Source organism: Brachypodium distachyon, chromosome 4, assembly GCF_000005505.3.
Source record: "Brachypodium distachyon strain Bd21 chromosome 4, Brachypodium_distachyon_v3.0, whole genome shotgun sequence".
Taxonomy (NCBI): domain Eukaryota; kingdom Viridiplantae; phylum Streptophyta; class Magnoliopsida; order Poales; family Poaceae; genus Brachypodium; species Brachypodium distachyon.
Genome location: NC_016134.3, coordinates 47,631,502 through 47,650,810, shown reverse-complemented (window position 1 = coordinate 47,650,810; position 19,309 = coordinate 47,631,502). Strand labels below are relative to the sequence as shown.

The 19,309-nt window shown below is 41.3% G+C and overlaps 2 protein-coding genes across 4 annotated transcripts; one reads left to right on the top strand and one right to left on the bottom strand.

The window, feature by feature from the left end:
* Positions 1-5,280, bottom strand: LOC100837001 (putative disease resistance RPP13-like protein 3). 3 transcript variants are annotated; one of them, XM_014902752.2, is made up of 4 exons: positions 3,945-5,279; positions 1,019-2,969; positions 894-944; positions 1-364 (listed from the first exon to the last, which is right to left on the bottom strand). In XM_014902752.2, exons 1-2 carry the CDS (start codon positions 4,784-4,786, stop codon positions 1,070-1,072), a joined length of 2,742 nt encoding a protein of 913 aa, XP_014758238.1. In that variant the 5' UTR covers positions 4,787-5,279; the 3' UTR covers positions 1-364; positions 894-944; positions 1,019-1,069. The 3 variants fall into 3 exon arrangements, with proteins under 3 accessions (XP_014758238.1, XP_003577128.1, XP_024319037.1); XM_003577080.4 differs by having other exon boundaries at positions 1,069-2,969; positions 3,945-5,278; XM_024463269.1 differs by lacking the exon at positions 1-364 and having other exon boundaries at positions 3,945-5,280.
* Positions 5,281-17,051: 11,771 nt separating this feature from the next.
* LOC104585211 (E3 ubiquitin-protein ligase RNF181) lies at positions 17,052-17,880 on the top strand. Its single transcript, XM_010241248.1, has 2 exons — positions 17,052-17,075; positions 17,497-17,880. Exons 1-2 carry the CDS (start codon positions 17,052-17,054, stop codon positions 17,878-17,880), a joined length of 408 nt encoding a protein of 135 aa, XP_010239550.1.
* Positions 17,881-19,309: the final 1,429 nt, after the last annotated feature.

Here is a 19,309-nt window from a genome sequence, read left to right as displayed (position 1 = left end):
TAGCTTAGTAAGGTGCTGTAGCATCATCATTCCAACAAGTAGATCCTAAATCTGACCAAAATACATTACAAATAGTTCAAATAAAATAACTGCATTACAAAAGTACCATCTTAAGGTAGTTTGGGTGTGCCTGATCTTACATCAATAAAAGATTGCAAAAGCGGTTCTAATAAGATCTTGAATTGATAAGGGATTACAAAATAGTTCAAATAAGATATTGTCACCAATAAAATAACTGCATTATTTTAGTACTTGACACAACGTGGCCATGTTTTGCTGCTTGACAAAATCTCCAGGTAGTTTGGGTGTGCCTCGACTTTCTCAAGATGGTGGTTCCGTCCTCCTGTGTTGCACTGCGCCGTTTCTGTCCAAATTTGCAAATAATCAGAAAGGTAAAACGTCATGGGCATTGCGCAACTTCGGACCATTTTGCAATTCAGTTAGTATACTGCAACCGTTGGCAAATAATATGGCAACAGATATTACAAGATGCTAGAAAAGTAAACATTTTAAATCTAGTGGTAGGATTGAAAAATAATTTCAAAATGCAGAAAAGTAATTGCAATATTTAAAAGTCAGTTATTTTATTCTGGCACGAAAGTATTTGAAGAGAAGTATTGAAAAAGGTTGGGAGAAAACATTTCTGGAAAATACATTGAGCCAAAACATAGAAGGATGATTATATATACAGACATGGGTGGACAGACCGATCAGTCATCAGTGCATATGCAGATGTACGTACGTACATGCGCACTTTTGTTTCAAATGTAGTATAAAAGCACGGCTTTCGAAACATAAAAAGTTATCCGGTAATAAGCGCGTCCTTGTGATCGAATCAATTAATTGGGGTAATACTAGTTGAGTAGATATGATCAGGCCTGGAAGGAACGTACCTCTTGGTGCACCTGATTGGAATCGGACGCTTCGCTGGCAACAAGCTAGATCTGAAATAAAAAATGGAAATGATTAGCGGTCATGAGTATCATACTAAGATGAGTAGGGAGGGAGCAGTACGTACCACAAATACTTCCCCCAAGAATCCAAGATCGAGCTAGTAAGACAACTAACCTCAGATCTCAACGCGGATATTGTTGGGATGGACCTCGACTGCCTGCCTCAACGCGGCCTCTCCCTTCTCCCGCGTGCCACTCGCACAATCGAAAAATACTTGGACTCTGTCAAGACAAGGGAGGTTCCCGATGCTAGCAATGTCACGCTCAAACTTGGCGCCATTGCGCTCGCCGCCGATGTAATACTGGACACATTCAAGGCTGGGCATGGCTCCCTGCAGGAACCTGGCAGATGCAGTCGTTGAGTAGTATCTTAGCTTTGGGTACGCACCGCCGCCCATGATGTCAGGAATGATGACGTCAGGATCAGTCAGCAGGCTGAGGGAAACGAGCTCTGGGAAGCTCCCGAGGACCTCCATATCCTGCGCCTCCACGGCAACCAGTGCCATCGTCAAGTGAGAGAGGTTCGGCAGGCTTGACGAAATGATCCACGCCGGCAGCTTTTCAATTGTGACCTGCAGATTCAGACGACGGAGGTGCCGAGAGAGCACGTAGCCTTCGCGATTGGCTTGGTCAACACGCCGCCACGAGAAAAAAACTTGTATGGCTTGGAGCTTCTGCAGATGTTCTAGAGATTCCATCATATTATTGAACAGTATACTAGTATCAACTAAGGCGTCATCGGACTCTCCCAACAGAGCACCGTACTCTCTCAACTCTGTCAGCTTGCCTAGTTCTTTCGCAATTTCCAAGGAGACATAGGGCAAAAATAGCTCTTCTAGCAACACCAGGTTACCGATCCAGCCCAGTGCTCCTTTGAAACCACGAGAAAGACGCAGGCACTTTAGCCGCCTCAACTGACCGACACTCTCTGGCAGCTCTTTTATTCCAGTGTCCCACAAGTCCAGTACCTGCAAAAACCTCAGGTTGCCTATTTCTTCTGGGAGTTCCGTAATACGTGTTTCCAAGAGCCCAAGGTACCTCAGCTGAAGCAGCCTTCCAAGATTCTCAAGGTGACAAGAACCATCATTTATAAAAGTACATCTTTCCATAGAAAGAATTCTCAAGCCTTGGAAGCCTGAAAGAAATGATCTTCTCTTGACATCACACATGATGGCATTGAATGACCTCACTTGCCGTATCTCTGTGTTATCTGAATTAGGCTCTTCGTCCATGGCTATGTTTTGAAGAGCTAACCTACGGACATTGCTTTGTGAAGGTTGGTGTTCTGTGTTACTACTTCCATGGATAGTAACAAAATTTTCTTCCTTTGACAAGCGACAGATCATATCGAGCACCAGATCATGCACACGGCAAGCATATATGATGCTCTTATATGGCTCCTCCACCGGCTGGATCAGACTTCTGTTAATAAGTTCATTAAAATACCTCTCTCCCTGCTCAAATAACCCCATCCCTGGTTTCTCATGGACAAAACCTTCCGCCACCCACTTCCATATCAAAGTGTCCTTCCGAATCTCATGATCTTCAGGATATATGCTGAGGTGCAACAAACATGCCCTTAGATAACAAGGCAGGTCATAGTAGCTATATAGCAATATCTTTCTTGTGTTCTCGACGTGTATGTTAGCTCCATCTCGAAAACCAATAGAGTCATACACCTCAGACCAATCCTCCCATGGTTTACTGGCCAACAGACTAGCTATTGTGATGATAGCTAACGGCACACCACCGCATTTCTGTAAAATCTTTTCAGATATCTCAATCGGTTGACCAGAAGTAATTTTGCATTTACCAATAGATAATCTTGTATAGAATAATTCCTTGGATGTACCAGAAGAAAGTTTCTTTTGCTTGTAAACATCGTCCGCCTCTTCGGCAACTTTAAATATACGAGTTGTTGTGATTATTCTACTTCCACAGTTACTATCAATCAAAGCACATTTCATTATATTCCATGGAAACTTGTCCCATATATCATCAATGACAATGAGGTACCTGTTGAATATGGCAGTCATGAGAGCCATGCATTGGAAAAAAACATACGTCTAAGCATTATAAGAAGACAGGAAGTATGGCAACCAACACGATCATGAATCCGAAAATAGCATAGTTCAATATACATACTTGTGCTTCATAGAAAAATTAAGACATAGGTAAATAAAGGATGCGGGGTTTGGTACTAGATAAAAACAGGACAGGGGTTCGACTCATAGTTTTCAATCTAATTGATTTGTTGTTAATTGACTCACAACATTTTTGAGTTCCGACTCTAACATTTAATTTATTCCAAATTAATTGATGCAAACTGTCGGACTTTAACATTACACATGCACTATCTGCACTAATGCCATGAACTGATTTTTGAGTTCTGACTCCAACATTAAATTCATTACAAATTAATTGTTGCACTGTAACATGACTTATGCCCTGTCTGCACTAATTAAAAATCCAAGTACAAACGTCATCCATCTAACACAAATATTTGACACATGCAAGTTCAACGGTACATAATAATTAATGTAAAGTTTTCTGCCCCTCCAACCTCAAAACTTTCCAAGCATCTCACCGCTCAAGCCTCAAGGGCAGCTAAAGCAAGCACTAGTGTCAGGCCGCCGTTAGTATTTTAAGTAACTACCGGTGCTCCATGATTTCTACAAAAATCAGTGGGAAGGCAATTCTCTATTCACACTATACTGAAGCACCAGTACTTCCAAAAGAGTGGGTAAATCACGCAAAGTTTCACGGAAGAATATGCCGACGGAAATCGGAAATCATGATATTCAAAACAACTCGACGAGGAATAAACCTTCCGTTTTAGCTATATTTGTTCATTTGAAGAACATAAAAATTGGGATGAATAGATGTATGCTATTTTCGTATTCCTGATCATGTTGGTCGCCATGCTTTCTGTCTTCTTCACCTTTTGCATTATCATTTGAAGAACTTAAAAATTGGGATGAATAGATGTACCTCTTGTTCTCAAGAAATCTTCGGAGCTTTCTGATGAGTTGCTCCTCGTTCAACATGGATGCATTCGAACTAGACTCTGCCTCATCAACTTGGAGGAGAATATCCATGAAAACTTTCTTCAGACTAGGATTCTGACCCACTGAAACAAAAGCCTTGCAAACAAAATTTGATTGTTGCAGATCATAGACTGCTTTGGCAAGAGTTGTCTTGCCAAGTCCTCCAAATCCAAAGATGGAGAGTATCTTGAGCTGCATCCTGGAGTTCAACAAACCGTCATCATCCCCTTCCATCATCAGCCTCTTGATTACCTCATTCCTTGGCTCCTCAATGCCAACGAGTTCTTTCTGATCCTTGAACAGGGCAATGATGCGAGGATCAACGGTGTTTGTGACAGCTGGATTAGCACGGACATCGTCGACCTTGTATTTTTCACGCAGGTCAGCCACCTCCTTGACTCGGACCTTGATATCTTGGATCTTGTCGGCGATCTGATGACGAGTCTTGCCTTTCTTGAAGAAGTTGGCGATCTTTTTTCTGAATCTCTTGGATCTCTTCAGATCTGCGTCTGGCTCGGAGCCCTCGACGCGCACCATGAAGCTGTCGACGATATCCTCCATCCCGTACGACAGCTGCTTGACATTCTTAGCCCAGAGCCGGACCTGCTTGTCCAGCTGGTCCAGCGGCACCTCAGCGACCTTGGCAAGAGCAACCTCGATGCTCTCCAACTCCCTCGACAGAGACTCAACGTCTTTCTTCACGCCAATCTGCAGCTTGTACTCTCCCTCGACGAGCTCGGCAAGCTTGGGGAGGAGAGAGCTCATGGCACCAGTTGCGAGCTCCATGGCGAGTTTTCTCTCCTCTTTTGCTTGAGATGTTGTTTGGTTGGTAAGTGCCTAGTGGTCAAGTGTCGATGGTATGAGGTGAGCATGCGTTTAGAGAACCCCTAACTGATTTACGTATTGGCTGGACAAGAGAGTGCTCGAAACGGGTTTCCTCGAACCCTTCTAGTTCATCAGTTTATGACACTGGCTGCTTTTAACTTTTTAATGCAAGTGCACGTGGTGCAACGTGCATCGGCTTATATGATACTAGCTGCTTTTAACTTTTAAATGTATACTTCTAATGGCTCGTCCTAATCGCTGGGTTAACCGTGCAAGTGCACATGGTGCAACGTGCTACGCAGATCTATGCGCATGGTATAACGTTCATACTGATTAAGATAATAACATAGATATATCCAGGGCTTGGCAAACAAAAATTAACGTTGCTTGTAATTTATGCGCATGGTATAACGTTCATACTGATTAATTATTTCACTGTCCAGTTGCTTGTAATTTAACATCTCTTTTCTTGGCAAAGAAAAATTAAAGGGGGAGATTGTGTACTGACCTCTTACATTGTTCTGCAATTTCCATGGCCTAACATTGCTTAATTTAGACCCCTTATCTCAAAATCAATGGTACTTATTGATTATAACTCTTACATACTTTTTTTAAGACAATGATAAGTCTTCTCCTACATTCCAATATTTTAATTGCTGGGACTTATAATCAATACCGTTGATTTTGAGAGGAATGGTCTGAATAGAGCAATGTTAGACCCGCAACATTACATAACAGTTAATGTTAGACGAATCCGATATCGAGATGGGTAATTGAGATCCGCTACGTCATGCATGTGTTTGCACGATGCTCGTCCTTGGATGCCGCTGGAGTACCATGTAAACAGCTAGTCGCAATAGAACGTAAACAACTGCGTGCATTTCAGTTTTGAAACGTTTTTGCCGGCACCCACATGATGGTGTGGCTTCTCATACTAGTACTTAGGTATGCCAAGGAAAGATTCATAGCTCCCTAAAGAGAAGCTTAAAGTATTGCTTCTCCAATGCCAATCCATTCACAAAATGGTAACCTACAGAGGAGAGAGACCCCTCCTCTTGCCTAGCTCCTTGGTGAGATCGGAGCCAGTACAATGCAGGACGTTTAAGCATCGGGACAGTCACTCCGTAGTGCCCAGCTGCATCCTTCTCCCTTGGCACTTGTGTGAAACGAAATTAGTACATCTTGCCGACAACTGTTGATAGAATTTCAATTTAGAACGGTCAAAGTGTGCCCCCATAGGATAGTGGAGTACTCCAGTGTCCAGTTTATTAGTACAACCAAGAAAAGATTCCTCTGCATCGGCACCTGAAATAAGCTAAATATATTAGTCCATCTCGAACTCTGTTTCTGAATCTTGAGAAAAAACATATATGCACTTGTGTTTACTGGAAAATGTCCTCACCTTAAATTTGGAATTTTGATACATTGCTGGTGTATGACTGAAATCATTGTTTAGTTTCTCTGCTGCTAGTTTTGCATTCAGAAGACGTTCTCTGCTTGTGCATACCTAGAAGACAAGATTGCAAAAAGAAATCAGATAAGGGTCCTGGTGCTATATATGTATGTATCCTGGCAATTACTGAATTTGGGGCTAGACAATGGTGGCTAGCTTTTGTAGTAGATGGGGGCCTATTGTTGCCGTCGGTCTCAGTGCATATGCTCTGATTCTAAAGCTGATGCATCTGGCCTGAGCCGGCCAATTGTGTTCCTTTCAGAAACAAGCACTGCAACATGCGAGTCCCAGAAATTGCAAGTCTGAAGTTCAGACTTAACGGCCTGTTTGACTAACAGCAAGCAATCTCTGCTTCTGCTATTATGAAGTCTGGATCTTGGAATGGAAGGGAAGAGGAAACAGGTTGTGGTTTGGTTTCTTCTGATTTCTGACTTCAATTTGGCTAAGCATAGCGAATCAATCAACGAGTAGGGATTACCCCCCCCCCCCCCCCCCCCAACTCCACATCCTCATTTTTTTATGTTAATTTACAGAGTGATCTCGATCGGTGGCCTCTTGTTTGTTTGATTCGCTAGCGTGTAGTCTTTGTGCGAAGGTTGCGAGGTGGCTTGTACACTGCATGCAGAAGCCGAGACTTTTCCAAGCGCTAATATACTTATCATAGCACTAATATACTTCCAAGACGTTTAGGTCACAATTACCATCACAACACTCATCTAGTTATCCAATCATTTAGGTTGCAGTTATCATCATGACACTCGTGTAGTTATCTAGTCGATTAGGTTTCAGTTATCATCATGACACTCATGTAGTTATCAAGTCGTATACGTTACAATTATCATCATGATAACGCATTGGCTATCTAGTCACTTTGTGACAATTACCATCGTGACACTCATGTGGTTATCGAGGCGTTTAGGTTATAGTTATCATCGTGTCACTGATATAGCTATCCAACTGTCTAGGTTTCAATTACCACCATATCACTAACATAGTTACCCACATTTTTGGTCAAAGTTACCACTTGCATCGTAGCACTGGTATTTAACTAGATTTTGTGTTACACTTACTAGTATCAAAAAACCAATCATGAATACCCCGGTAACTCGCATATAGTTGGTTGGTAACTTCCAAGCTCTGAAAAAGGACGTCAAAACACAGCCAAGTGAGTTTAGTTTTCAAGTTGATAACTAACCGTGAACACGTGTGGTAACTCGCGTGCTTATGGTGGGTAACTTCTGAGCTTGATTTTTTTTGTTGAAACATATCCAAGTGGGATCTTGTTTTATAGCCCTTGTCACTACGAAGTCAACGGTGAAAACGGATTTTTGATTGGGTATATTGTTTGAACTATACAACTTTTTAAAATCTTGAAATTAGCATTTAATTCACACCGCAGGTCGTTTATCTCACCACTTCATTTGCATGCAAGTTCGATAGCAGCTGGGAGAAAAATGGAACGGCTCGTTCTCGCGCGTTGTTGATCGCTCATTGAAAAAGCGTACGTAGGTGGTTAGAGCAGGCAAACCGAGACGGGCTCGCCTCGCGCGCTGCCACATGCTCGGGCTCGCATACGAACCGGGTTGGGCTCGCCTCGCCACTGCCGCGAGCTCGGTCTCGCAGAAGCATGTTCGGGAGTATGACGGAAAACGTACGTTCAGTATGCTAACTACCATACGGCTGCCACATAGTCCACTCCTTTTTTTTAATGTGAATCTAACTGCATATGTATATTGTTTGGCTAATTCTTCATCAAAAATGCAAATTAATTTAGTGTGTGACGCTCAAACCCCGCCCTAGGCCGGATGGTATGGTACGTGCTTCAAAAAGTTTGTGTATGTCAAGATGAGATCCTTGAACCCCTTCAGAAACGTGAACCGATATCTATACCATGAAGCTATAGGTACGTATCTGAACTTGTGAAATCTACTGCCTCCATTTCATAATTTTTGTCTCAGATTTTCCCAAAAATGGATGTATCTATTCCTAAAAAGTGTGTTGATACATGTAAGATTTCAACAAGAATTATGGAACGGAGAGAGTAGTTAGCCGGAGAAAATTTAGCATCACTTGCGTCATAATTAATGGAAATAAGTAAGCTTGTCATATATAAAAAAACACTATACTGACGGAGGCTTAATCACGTTACCTTAAATATTCTTAGTCCTTGTATTAACAACTTTTATGGGCAGTCCTTGCATATAAAAAAAACGATGAGTTAACCTAACCTTCCTAATCCATAAAATAAAATGTCATGACACAGGCCAGTTGTTTAATGTCTTGAGCTAATCATAATACGGAGCACCATTGATTTTGAGATTGTTGACCACCACGCCTGCCCCTTAGGAGGCTATTTTATTTATACATTTTAGCACAATACCAAGTTGTGCAATTTGGCCAAGCATAGCCAATCAATCAACAAGTATGGTCAGTGATTATCCCCTCTCACCCACTCCACCCTCCTTTTTTGATGTTAATTTACAGGTTGATTTCGATCGGTGGCCTCTTGTTTGTTTTGATTCGCTAGCGTGTAGTCTTCGTGTGAAGGTTGCGAGGTGGCTTGTTCGATCCATAATAACTATCAGCATTTAAGTACAAAGTTGTACTATACTAATTTTGTACTAAATCCTTCCCGATGCTTACTATGAATTGGAGCGAGTACTCAGTATATACGGAGTAGACAGAGCCAGACCGAACTCATCAATCCACCGGCCGACCGAACAAATTTTCTATGGTGGGCGTGTATGCATCTGCATGACCAACCGATGCAGATTGCAGACGCTCGACAAATTGTTTTGGACGACTCAAGGTCCTCTAGCCGCCCCTACTTAATCAACGTGCAGCCGTGCTAAGCGTGCTGGTAATTTATAATACCAAGTTGTACAAATTAAGTGGGAGTTGATTAATTAGTGAGTCGATCAACAAACACGGTTTAGCGAAGAAATTATGGTCACTGATCATCCTCACTCACCCACTCCATCCTCCTTTAATGTAAATTTAATTACAGGGTGAGCTCGATCGGCGTCGCTCTTGTTTGTTTGATTCACTAGCGTGTAGTGCGTAGTGGCTGTCTAAAGGTTGCGAGGTGGCTTGTCCCTTGTTTATTTACTCCTTATGTTCCTCAAATTAATGCATGTATTGTTTGTTTTTTGACCGAACGTTTCACCAAAGATTACTTCATCAACGTGCGACTTATACGATATAAATCATAATCATAAACAAGTACTTTTGAATATGAATCCAATGATACCAATTTTATTTCACGAAACATTTATCTTAATAGACTAAATCGTGGTCAAAAGTTCGGTCAAAGAAAACAATTTTACATCCTAATTTAAGGAACGGAGTGAGTATATAAAGAAACTGAACTCGTCCATCGATCGGACAAATTTTATATGGGTGTGATGTGACTCAATCGATGGAGATATCAGGAAATTTTAAAAATTTATTCTTGGACGACCTAAAGTCCGGCCTCTAGTCACCTTTACTTAATTAATGTGTATTTAACCATGCTAAGTGCGCCAAAATATGAAACTCCTTGCGTCCAACAAAAGATGTCTCAAATTTCTCAAAATTTGTATGTATCTAGACATGACTTCGGTTGTACAGTCTACTAGAGTGCTAGTGCATATGCTCTGTAGACTCGAGTCACAATTATTCTGTGAACTCCAAGTCTATTTGAGAAATTAGAACATTGTACCAGTGCGTATATATTAGATTGATGAAAGAATGAAATTAGAACATTGCTACTACACTTAGTGTTGAGAAATTAGACCATTGTACCAGTAGACTTTGTCTAGCACAAGGATTGTGAAATTGTAAAAATACCAGTGCGTATATATCAGATTGATGAATGAATGAACATGTGGTTTGTTGCCCTCAGATTTGAGATTGTTTGAAATATTTTTCTGAAAATAGAGTAATCCTACTACTTCTGTATACTCATGATGCTCATAATTCTTGACGTGAGCTAAATAATCGATGGGCTTGAGCTGATTTTTTAATGCATTTGGAGAAAGCAAGCACTTCAGGTCCAGAGAATCATTTGGGGTGGAATTTACTAACCAAAGTTCCAACAATTTTAGCAAGCATAAAAGAATTAAAGAGAAGCATTGTACAAGGTAAACACAAATTAACAGACATATCTGCGTCAATGGAACGGCGATGATGTGGGATGAAATTGGTAAAATGTACTCTCTGTAATGATCCAATGCAGCATTACATATATTTTAGTTCTAAAACTAGCATTTCTATATCGGTCTGTGACCACAAGGACAGCCAATTACTGCTCTTCGTACACTTGATATTTTAGTTCCAAAATGAACATTTCTAGATCGGTCAATGACCACAAGAAGGAAAACAAATTACTGCTATGCCTACTCCTTCCATCCTCCAGAATTTACATCAAAATCCAATCTTCTCGAAGTATGCAGCAGCTCTGAAGCTTGATCATTTTGAAGTAGAAGGTCTGTAAATCCTCCTTGGATGAATGGACCAAAACTGGTCGAAGAATCCCCATGAAAAGTATTAGTTGTGAAGTGTGGTATTGCTGCAGTACCAAACCTCGTGCTTTCCTCAAAAGAACCCTGTGTCATGAAAAGGTAGGCGGTGCTCAGAATTAATGCGGTAGAATTATATTACACGGGAAGTATAAAAAACCTTGAGACATGTCTTACGGTAAATTGTTGAGGTCCTTCTCGATGAAACATATTATTTGAGAACTGTGTCATTCCGGTATTAGTCCATGATCTTGCCTCCAAAGAACCCTATGTCATAATAAGTATGAAAATATTTATAATTGTTTTTGGTATAGTTAAACTACATAAATTGTTTGTGAATAAACAAGGCCGAGTAATCTATCTCACAGAAAATTGTTGAAGTCCTTCTCCATGAAACATATTATTTGTGAACTGTGGCATTGGAGTATTAGTTCTTGTGCTTGCCCCAAAAGATCCATGTGTCATAATAAGTATAGAAACATTTAGATTTTTTGTGGTACAGTATTACATGAAAATATTAAAAAAAGTAGAGCAATCTGTCTTACGGCAAATTGTTGAGGACCTTCTCCGACAAGAGTATTTGCATTTACTGTGTTTCCGGAACCTACTATTGATGAACCATGTAAACAAGACAAACTCTACTATCTATGTAATTGAGAGTGACCAATATAAGAACAAGTGGGGTTGCATTACCTTTTTTAGTCTTTTGCTTCTTTGTTCCTTTCTTTTCAAGTGGATCTTTTGCTCTTTTTACCGATGGACCCTTTATCGCTTGGGGAACTTTAAACGATATGTTTGCATTTGTTATGTCTTGAGCAGACTCACTTGAATTCATATGAACACTTTGAGGTTTGGCAGGCCTTCTTTGGCTTAGTGAATCATCTACTTCTTGATCTAGCATATCTATAGCTTTCTCCAATTCTTCAAGAAGTTCTTCTGAAACAGAGCACTTCAGTGCTATAGAGGTTGCTTTCCGAGAAATGCGTGCAGCACGTGTTTGTAAGGTTTCTTTGGTAGTTTCTTGCTTATTCAAAGAACATCCTCTTTTTGCATACTTTGTCCATCTGTGTAGTATATATTGTGATGGCAAAGTGAAAACCTCATTGATATTGTACACTCGGAGAGCATGTTTGCACAACAGACCTATGACATCATAAAACACAGATTAAGACAACATTTTATAAACCAACAAATGTTAAAAGATGATTGCATACCTTTGGATTCGTATCTTCTGCAAGAACATGATACAGACAGATTCTCATGATTAAAGATGACTAGTGCCTCATCCTCAAATGCCACAGGCATCACCTTATAAGTTTTGACATTTCCGACCGTGGAAATCAACTCGCACGTGACTGAAAATTGATGTTTGAACTGCTCCTCATAATCAGAATAAAGCCTCCTTGTATATGACTCGGCTGCAGTTTTCAACATAGGTAAATTCCTTATATAAGTAACAGGTTTACTCTTCCGTGACTTAAAATATGCATCTAGTTCATTTTCACGAAGACTAGTAGCACACTTCTCATACTGTACTAAGAGCTCTGAAAGGCAGAGCTTCTTGCGAAATTGTTTCTTGAACACATTGTTCATTCCTTCACTCCTTTGAGTTGAAGTCATGTCGGCATGAAATGAATCATTGCGGTACACAGCAGCCCACTTCTCACGCAAACCAAATAGCGTTTGTATCCATGAGTTCTCCACAAGGTCATACTCAATCAACAACTCTTGCCACTTCTGCTCAAAGTATGCCACTGAATTTTCTAGGCATACAACTTTCTTAAAATCAGCAAAAACCGAGGATGGCTTGAAATTACATGGCTAAGATGCTTAGCGGCATTTTGATAAATGTGCCAAATGCAGAGGAAGTGCTTTGTGCTTGGGAAAACAATGCTAATTGCTTTGGCCATAGCTGCACACTGATCTGTGAAAATTGTAACAGGTCGCTTCCCAGACATTGTTGTTAAAAATGTGTTGAAGAGCCATAATGTGTTGAAGAGCCATATAAACGAGTCGGTGGTTTCATCACATAATAGTGCAGCTCCGAAAAGAATGGTTTGTCCCAAGGAGTGGTGCAAATGGCATTTCAAACTTGTTTGTCTGAAAAGTGGTGTCAAATGACAAAGCATCACCAAAACAAGCATAATCCATGATAGCTTGACCATCTGCCCAAAAGAAATTAGCTACCCGACAATCCTCCTCATCTAATTGTATGGCATAAAAAAAAGAAGGATCTTCTAATTGCTTGTTTTTTAAGAACTCCAACAGTGTTTGAGCGTCATTACTTCCAAATACTTTTTGCGTCCTCCATACCACTGCTTGAAAAATTTGTATACATCTGCAGGTTTTAATCCTGCTTCCCTCATATGACCTATCACAACTTTATCCGACTCTATCAAATGGCGTTGTGACCACAACATGTGTCTTTTATCCGGACTTGCGAGATAATGATTGTGCTCCAATACAACCTTCTGCACCCCCCAAACGCCATCCCGAGCAATACTAAACTGAATACGGGCTTCACAACCGGACCTTGTTATAGCATTTTGTTTCACAGTTTCATGTTTTGAATGAGCCTCTCTTTCTCCTTCACTACTACAGACTTTATCTGGTCTCAACTTTGAGTGGCTCTTTCTAATACTAAAACCAATCTTACGGGCATAATTATTGTAAAACTCGTATGCTTCCTCTTCAGACTTGAATGCCATTCCAACTTTAGGAACAAATAATGATTCACAATTGATATCATACACCTGCTTTCAAATATATATTAACTGAATTACACTAACAAATCATGATTTTGTTTGCACAAACTAACACATAGATCTGTACCTTAGTGGGGGATGATGTTGTAGCTGAACCTGTTAACATGGTACCGATCGAGATCGATCCGTGATTCCCCATTGTGGAAGTAGAGCCAGCTGACGCTTGCATCGTTTTGTCACCGGCCACAAGCAGATTGCTAGCGGCAACTTGATCACCGGATGAGTCGAGTGAAAAAGAAGGAACCAGTTGTGCGACCCTATACATATACGTTCCTGCATCGTTTAGTCTACGTTCCTGCCATATGTTGTACGACCTATACATATACGTAGGCAGGAAGTACTTGGAGAATCGGATGCACGTTAAGATTGGTGCCGTGAGCTGAGTTGTGACCATCCTGAGAGGGGCCTCACGGGAGAGGGCGTGCGGCCCGTTCCTAGAAAATTTTCGCCGAGCGGGTCCCGCCTTTGGCGCATGGCACGGGAATGCGCCATGTGGAGTGTGAACATGCATCCATCTTAGTTTCACTGGATATGTGTCTTTTGAATTTAATTTCTCTAAATAAAGTAACTCCACACATGTTCGAGAAAGAAAAGGAGAATCAGACTTGAGACTGCAATGTTTCCTAAGTCTACACAAATAAAGTAACTCCACACATCATTCATACGAATGAAGCATGTAAACAAACCAGACTACATTCTCACACGAAAAAAGATTCCAATCTTACACCCAGGAGAGAGCACGACAAAAATGCACCCTCCATACTGAGTCAAGTGACATATTTAGAATAAGAAAATGTCATACCTCATTGAGATTTTTTATTTGTGCAACCCCTTTGGTCACTTTCATGATCCTACATCTGATAATAACAAAGACCAAACAGGAATATAGTTACTGGTACACTGCATTTTGATAATATGGTTACTACAAGGCATCAATAAATGATGAAATGAGAGAGATACTGAAAAACTAAACATTCAGAAATGTAACTTCAGATATATAGATTTTAGACATTACCACTGGTGTTGAAGAAATATGAAGAACATCAACGAAAACAACTTTCTTTGTTTTGCCTCCACATAGTTGCAGTTCGATTGAAAATAAGCAAAATAGAATAGAACTGCCTGCAACCCTGAAAGCTACAAGGTTTGACTTCCTGTATGTATTTGCATTTAGTAGTATTAAATGCCATCTACAAAAGTAATGTAGCACAGATGCTACAAAGTCCAAGATCGAACTACATGGGGCCCTATGTGTCATCTTCAAAAGATCAAAAGAACTGTAGCGTAGAAACTAACTTGGGGGCATGCACAAGCTAGATTAACAATAGAAGCAAAAGGAATGTAAAACATGATAAAATGAAATCGGATATGGAGGTTATACAAAAGAAAAGCCTTACCAGAGCCCCGATGCACAAAATCGCATCAAACTTTCCAGACTTCAGTTCTCGACAAAATCAAAGATAAATATATTCATTAACAGGTTCTCGACAAAAACGGTTCGGTGCCGAAAGATTCTCCTGCCGGGTGGAATTTCAGCCTCAACAGGTAATTACTAAGCGCACACCGTTAGCAAATAACCTGTGTTTAGTGACTCTGATTGTGGGGCTATTGGTTGTCTCTGTTTGTTTAGTGGGTGCACATTAGAATGAACATGTTGGTGCTTTTATAAGTAGTAAAGATAGAGAAGTAGAGATTCATGTGAATCCGCTGTAAAAAAAAAGAGTAAAATACACCACTAGTTCATAAACTCGGCAAAAATGAACACTTTAGTCCACGAACTCGAAAAACGCACATTTAAACCCCTAAACTGGGACTACCGTTTCACTTTAGTCCAAAAATGGTTCGTCGAGGCTTAAATACGCCACGTGGCCACCACGTCAGCTTCGGCCAGGACCGCGGGCAGCTATTCGATCTTCTCAGGATCTTTTTTTGCAAAATCAGCATGCCCGAGCCGCTCGCGAGGGGCAAGGCCGCCGTGCCCAGACGAGGATCCTGGGGCCCTGAGAACCACGCCGTTGCAGCCGCCGTCTCGCCTAAAGTTGCTATCAAGCCCACAATGCTCAATTTTGATGACAGGACGCCGGTGAAGGGGTCATCGAAGCCGACGTGGCGGTCACGTGGCAGGATTAAGGCTCGCCGAACCGTTTTTGGACTAAAGTGACACAGTAGTCCTAGTTTAGGGATTTAACTGTTCGTTTTCTGAGTTCGTGGACTAAAGTGTTTATTTTTGCCGAGTTCATGGACTAATGGTGTATTTTATTCAAAAAAAAAGTTAAACAATGCGTATTAATGTATAGTATACGACTAACTTGGTATGAATTTTTTACAAACAGATTCATCTGACTTGTATGCCATTGTAAATTGAAATTGATACTGAGCTGATTCACGTTTTGATCATATAAGATGATCGTAAGAAAATCAGTGCGTATGTGAGGCATCGCCAAAAATATAGTTGCATGTGAATCCTCTATACACCTCGACATTTCAGTGTGAATCTATTCATTTGTTTTTTTTTCATTTATTAGATTTCTTTTCTTTTCTTTTATTTTGGTCTACTCGGAGACATGACAACGGTGGAGGCGGAAGTCACGCGGAATAAAAATCCCAACGGCTCTATTTCTGTTCTGGCGTGGACCACACTACACTCGACGCGGGATAGTTTGTCGGTCTCAAGGTCCTGACTCGACTCGCTTGGTCCTATCCTAGCAAGAGATGGTGTCAGTTTTTGTTTTTGTGTCGATGGTTCTTCTGCTTCCTTCTTCCATGCCCCCTTTTCTAAAGAACATGTCTCTATTTACCTTTGTTCTCTAACCATAATGCGTTGGACGATTTTTGGTTCCCAGTGTGATATAGACGACTCATGTGGCTTTTCGAAATGGTTGAGTTTAATTCGACAAAAAGATTGAGCTAGAACTTACGGGTTTGTTTGGATTGAGTCCATAGATGCCACGCCATGGTTCGATAACATCATCATGCGTTGGTGAATTTTAAAGAGAAAAATGAACTAGAGTCGATAACGGGGCATGCATTGTCTTGCCAAAATGTTGGTTTTCATCAAAGCAAAAAACTGATCAAATATCTTCTTCTTTTAAGAACAAAGACCAAGTCTTGATCAATGATCAAAATCTTTCTTTTTTTAGATGAATGATCAAAATCTAAAATCTTGGTAGGGTAGAGCTTTGGGTACCGTAGAATCTGCCATGCTTTATGGTACAGGAGCGGTCGATCTGAGAAAAGAACCCAACTTATTTAGTTGTCTTGAAATTCTCCTTTGGGGAGAAAGAAGTGGCATGTCCGGAGAATAGAGAGTTTCATCTTAATTTGTTCCGTGGACATAATATCATCGAGATTATTAATCATCTAAAAAAAATACTTATCATCGAGATTAGCCTCAGCAACAAGACATGATGCATCTAAAATACTACTCCCTCCGTCCTCGTACAAATTACGACGGCTGCGGTCAGTAATCCGATGAACACAAAACAGGGCAGGCTGCGATCACAATGACAATGACTGGCTCTCTGGCTCTCCAGGTAAGCTAAGGAGCCTTTTATATAGCCGGAAAGAACTAATAGCCGGTTAACGAGGAGCCTTTTTAGGAAAGAATTAACGCCCTAGTAACTAGTATATTTCTACGGGGCGATTTGGATTTGGAGTCGGGATCGGATTTGGCCCTGCAAACCGTTCTTCTTTCTTTCCCCCGTCCGGTCTCCTCCCATCAGTTGGACGGGACGCATCGAAATCCCCTTGCCTTCCCAAGAACTAGAGTAGGTCGAGAGCAAGCAAGCGCAGATCCATGAAGAGAATCCCCCGATCAAGAGCTAGTGTAGATCGACCCGCGCAGATGCCGCAGGATGGACATCCCATCGCCGTCGTCGTCGTCGAGCCGCGGCTCCGTCGCCGTCGCCGCTGCTGTCCTTTCCGCCGGTGCCGTCGCCGTTGAGCATCACCAAGGAGGAGCGCGCGCAGGACTGGGTGCGGTTTCGGCTGGAGGCGGACGCGGCGTACAAGGCGGAGCTGGCGGAGGAAGCGAAGAGGGATCCGGCCGACGCCGAGGAGATCGTGGGGATGCACGTGCCGGCCGCGGGGAAGACGAGTGAGACGGAGTGCGACATCTGCCTCGGCGAGCTCTTCCGCGACGGCGGCTGCGAGTTCAAGAAGAGGCTCAGGATGATGCCCTGCTCCCACACCTTCCACCAGAGCTGCATCTGGGATTGGCTCCTGGACGACCGCCGGTGCCCGGTCTGCGGCTACGCCATGCCCTCCGAGAAGCGCCGCCGCGTCGAGGAGGAGATGGACAGCCAACGTCTCCGTTTGGCTCGGGTTAATATTAATTAATTCGCACTGTCCGGCGATGTAGTAATCTCTCCTCTCTCTCATCTGTGTCAGCTACTCAGTGTATGACGATTAATTTATTTATTGGGACTAGCCCCTCGAATTGTTTCTTCATTCAGACTCAAGGAAATCATTGTACCCAAATTTTTTTCAGAGTTGTGATTCGTTTTCGTCCCCATTTTTGCAATTAGTTTCGGCCCCAAATCGGCAAATACAAACACTCGGTTATTCTCAACTTTTGAAAATCAACTGGGAAAAAGAAAGGGGAGACTATGTATATGTAGATTGTACCAGATGGAATAGCGCGCTCTGCCATCATCAATGATTTTCGTGAAATATACTTAATAGGAAGATTTTCGTGAAATGAACTAAAAACATTAGCAAGCCAACAACTTCGTTTATATACACGACTAAGGTACTCATTTTAATATTGGTATGACTTTATTCTTTTATACAAATTGCACATCAAAGCTTCAAAATATCTTGGGACATAAAAACATGCAAGGCACACAACACCTATTCTTTACATCGGTTACATTTTGTCTTGTGTTGCCGGTGCGCCCCGCTTGAGTAGATTCCTCCCAGCCTTTGCTATGTCAAGTGCAAAGTCTTGCAGCAGCAGCAACAAGTCAGAATTAAACCAAAGGAAAACCACATATACTAAATCAGAAAGGAGAACATCACATGATGGGGAGGTTTTGGACATTTGCAATGGCTGCAGCACACGCAAGGGACTTAGGTCTGTAACTGAACCTAAGAGATGACTTAGCCATTGCCATGTGAACAAAAGTTTACCAACATAGACAGCCCCATGCAATTCCGTCTCAAGATTATATAGCACTCGGTAAATGTAAATAACTAATCCCTAGCACTTGGGCAGTGAGCACAAGTTTAATCTAGCAAGAGAACACATTAGAGACGATTGGATATCAGTTTCCTCCCTTTGCTGCCACAATATTGTTCTGACAAGAAATCTTAGCTCTAAAGATTATATAGCACTCAGTAAATGTTATGTAACCCACTAGTGTCGAACGTTGGATTCTTGAGTAAAGAAAGTTCAGGCATTTTTAAACTACCACAATATTGTTCTGACAAGAAATCTTAGCTCTAAAGAATTTTAAACTGCCACAATATTGTTTCGCAAAACAGCAATTTTCAAATTATAGAAAATTATTCTGTACTACATTCTGGCATCCAATTATCTGTACTCTTACATTTCATCTGATATATGACCTTCAGCATACAACTATATATACGTTCTCCACTTTATTTAGTAGCCAGAAACTGAAAAACACCCAATCCCAACACAATAAAACCTGCATAAGAAGAAATGATGCATACTTAGCGAGTCTTCCAGCAAGTGCGTTAATCTGAATTCCTGCAAGTTTTGGAAATATATATTTCAGTTAACTCATATAATCATCAATGCAAA

Excerpts from the sequence above, each read along its gene's own strand:
- LOC100837001 (XM_024463269.1), bottom strand. The coding sequence starts at position 4,786 with ATGGAGCTCGCAACTGGTGCCATGAGCTCTCTCCTCCCCAAGCTTGCC. Across the intron at positions 2,970-3,944 it reads AGATTTCTTGAGAACAAGAG|GTACCTCATTGTCATTGATG; the intron begins GTACATCTATTC and ends CATATTCAACAG.
- LOC104585211 (XM_010241248.1), top strand. The coding sequence starts at position 17,052 with ATGACTGGCTCTCTGGCTCTCCAG. Across the intron at positions 17,076-17,496 it reads CTGGCTCTCTGGCTCTCCAG|GAGGAGCGCGCGCAGGACTG; the intron begins GTAAGCTAAGGA and ends AGCATCACCAAG.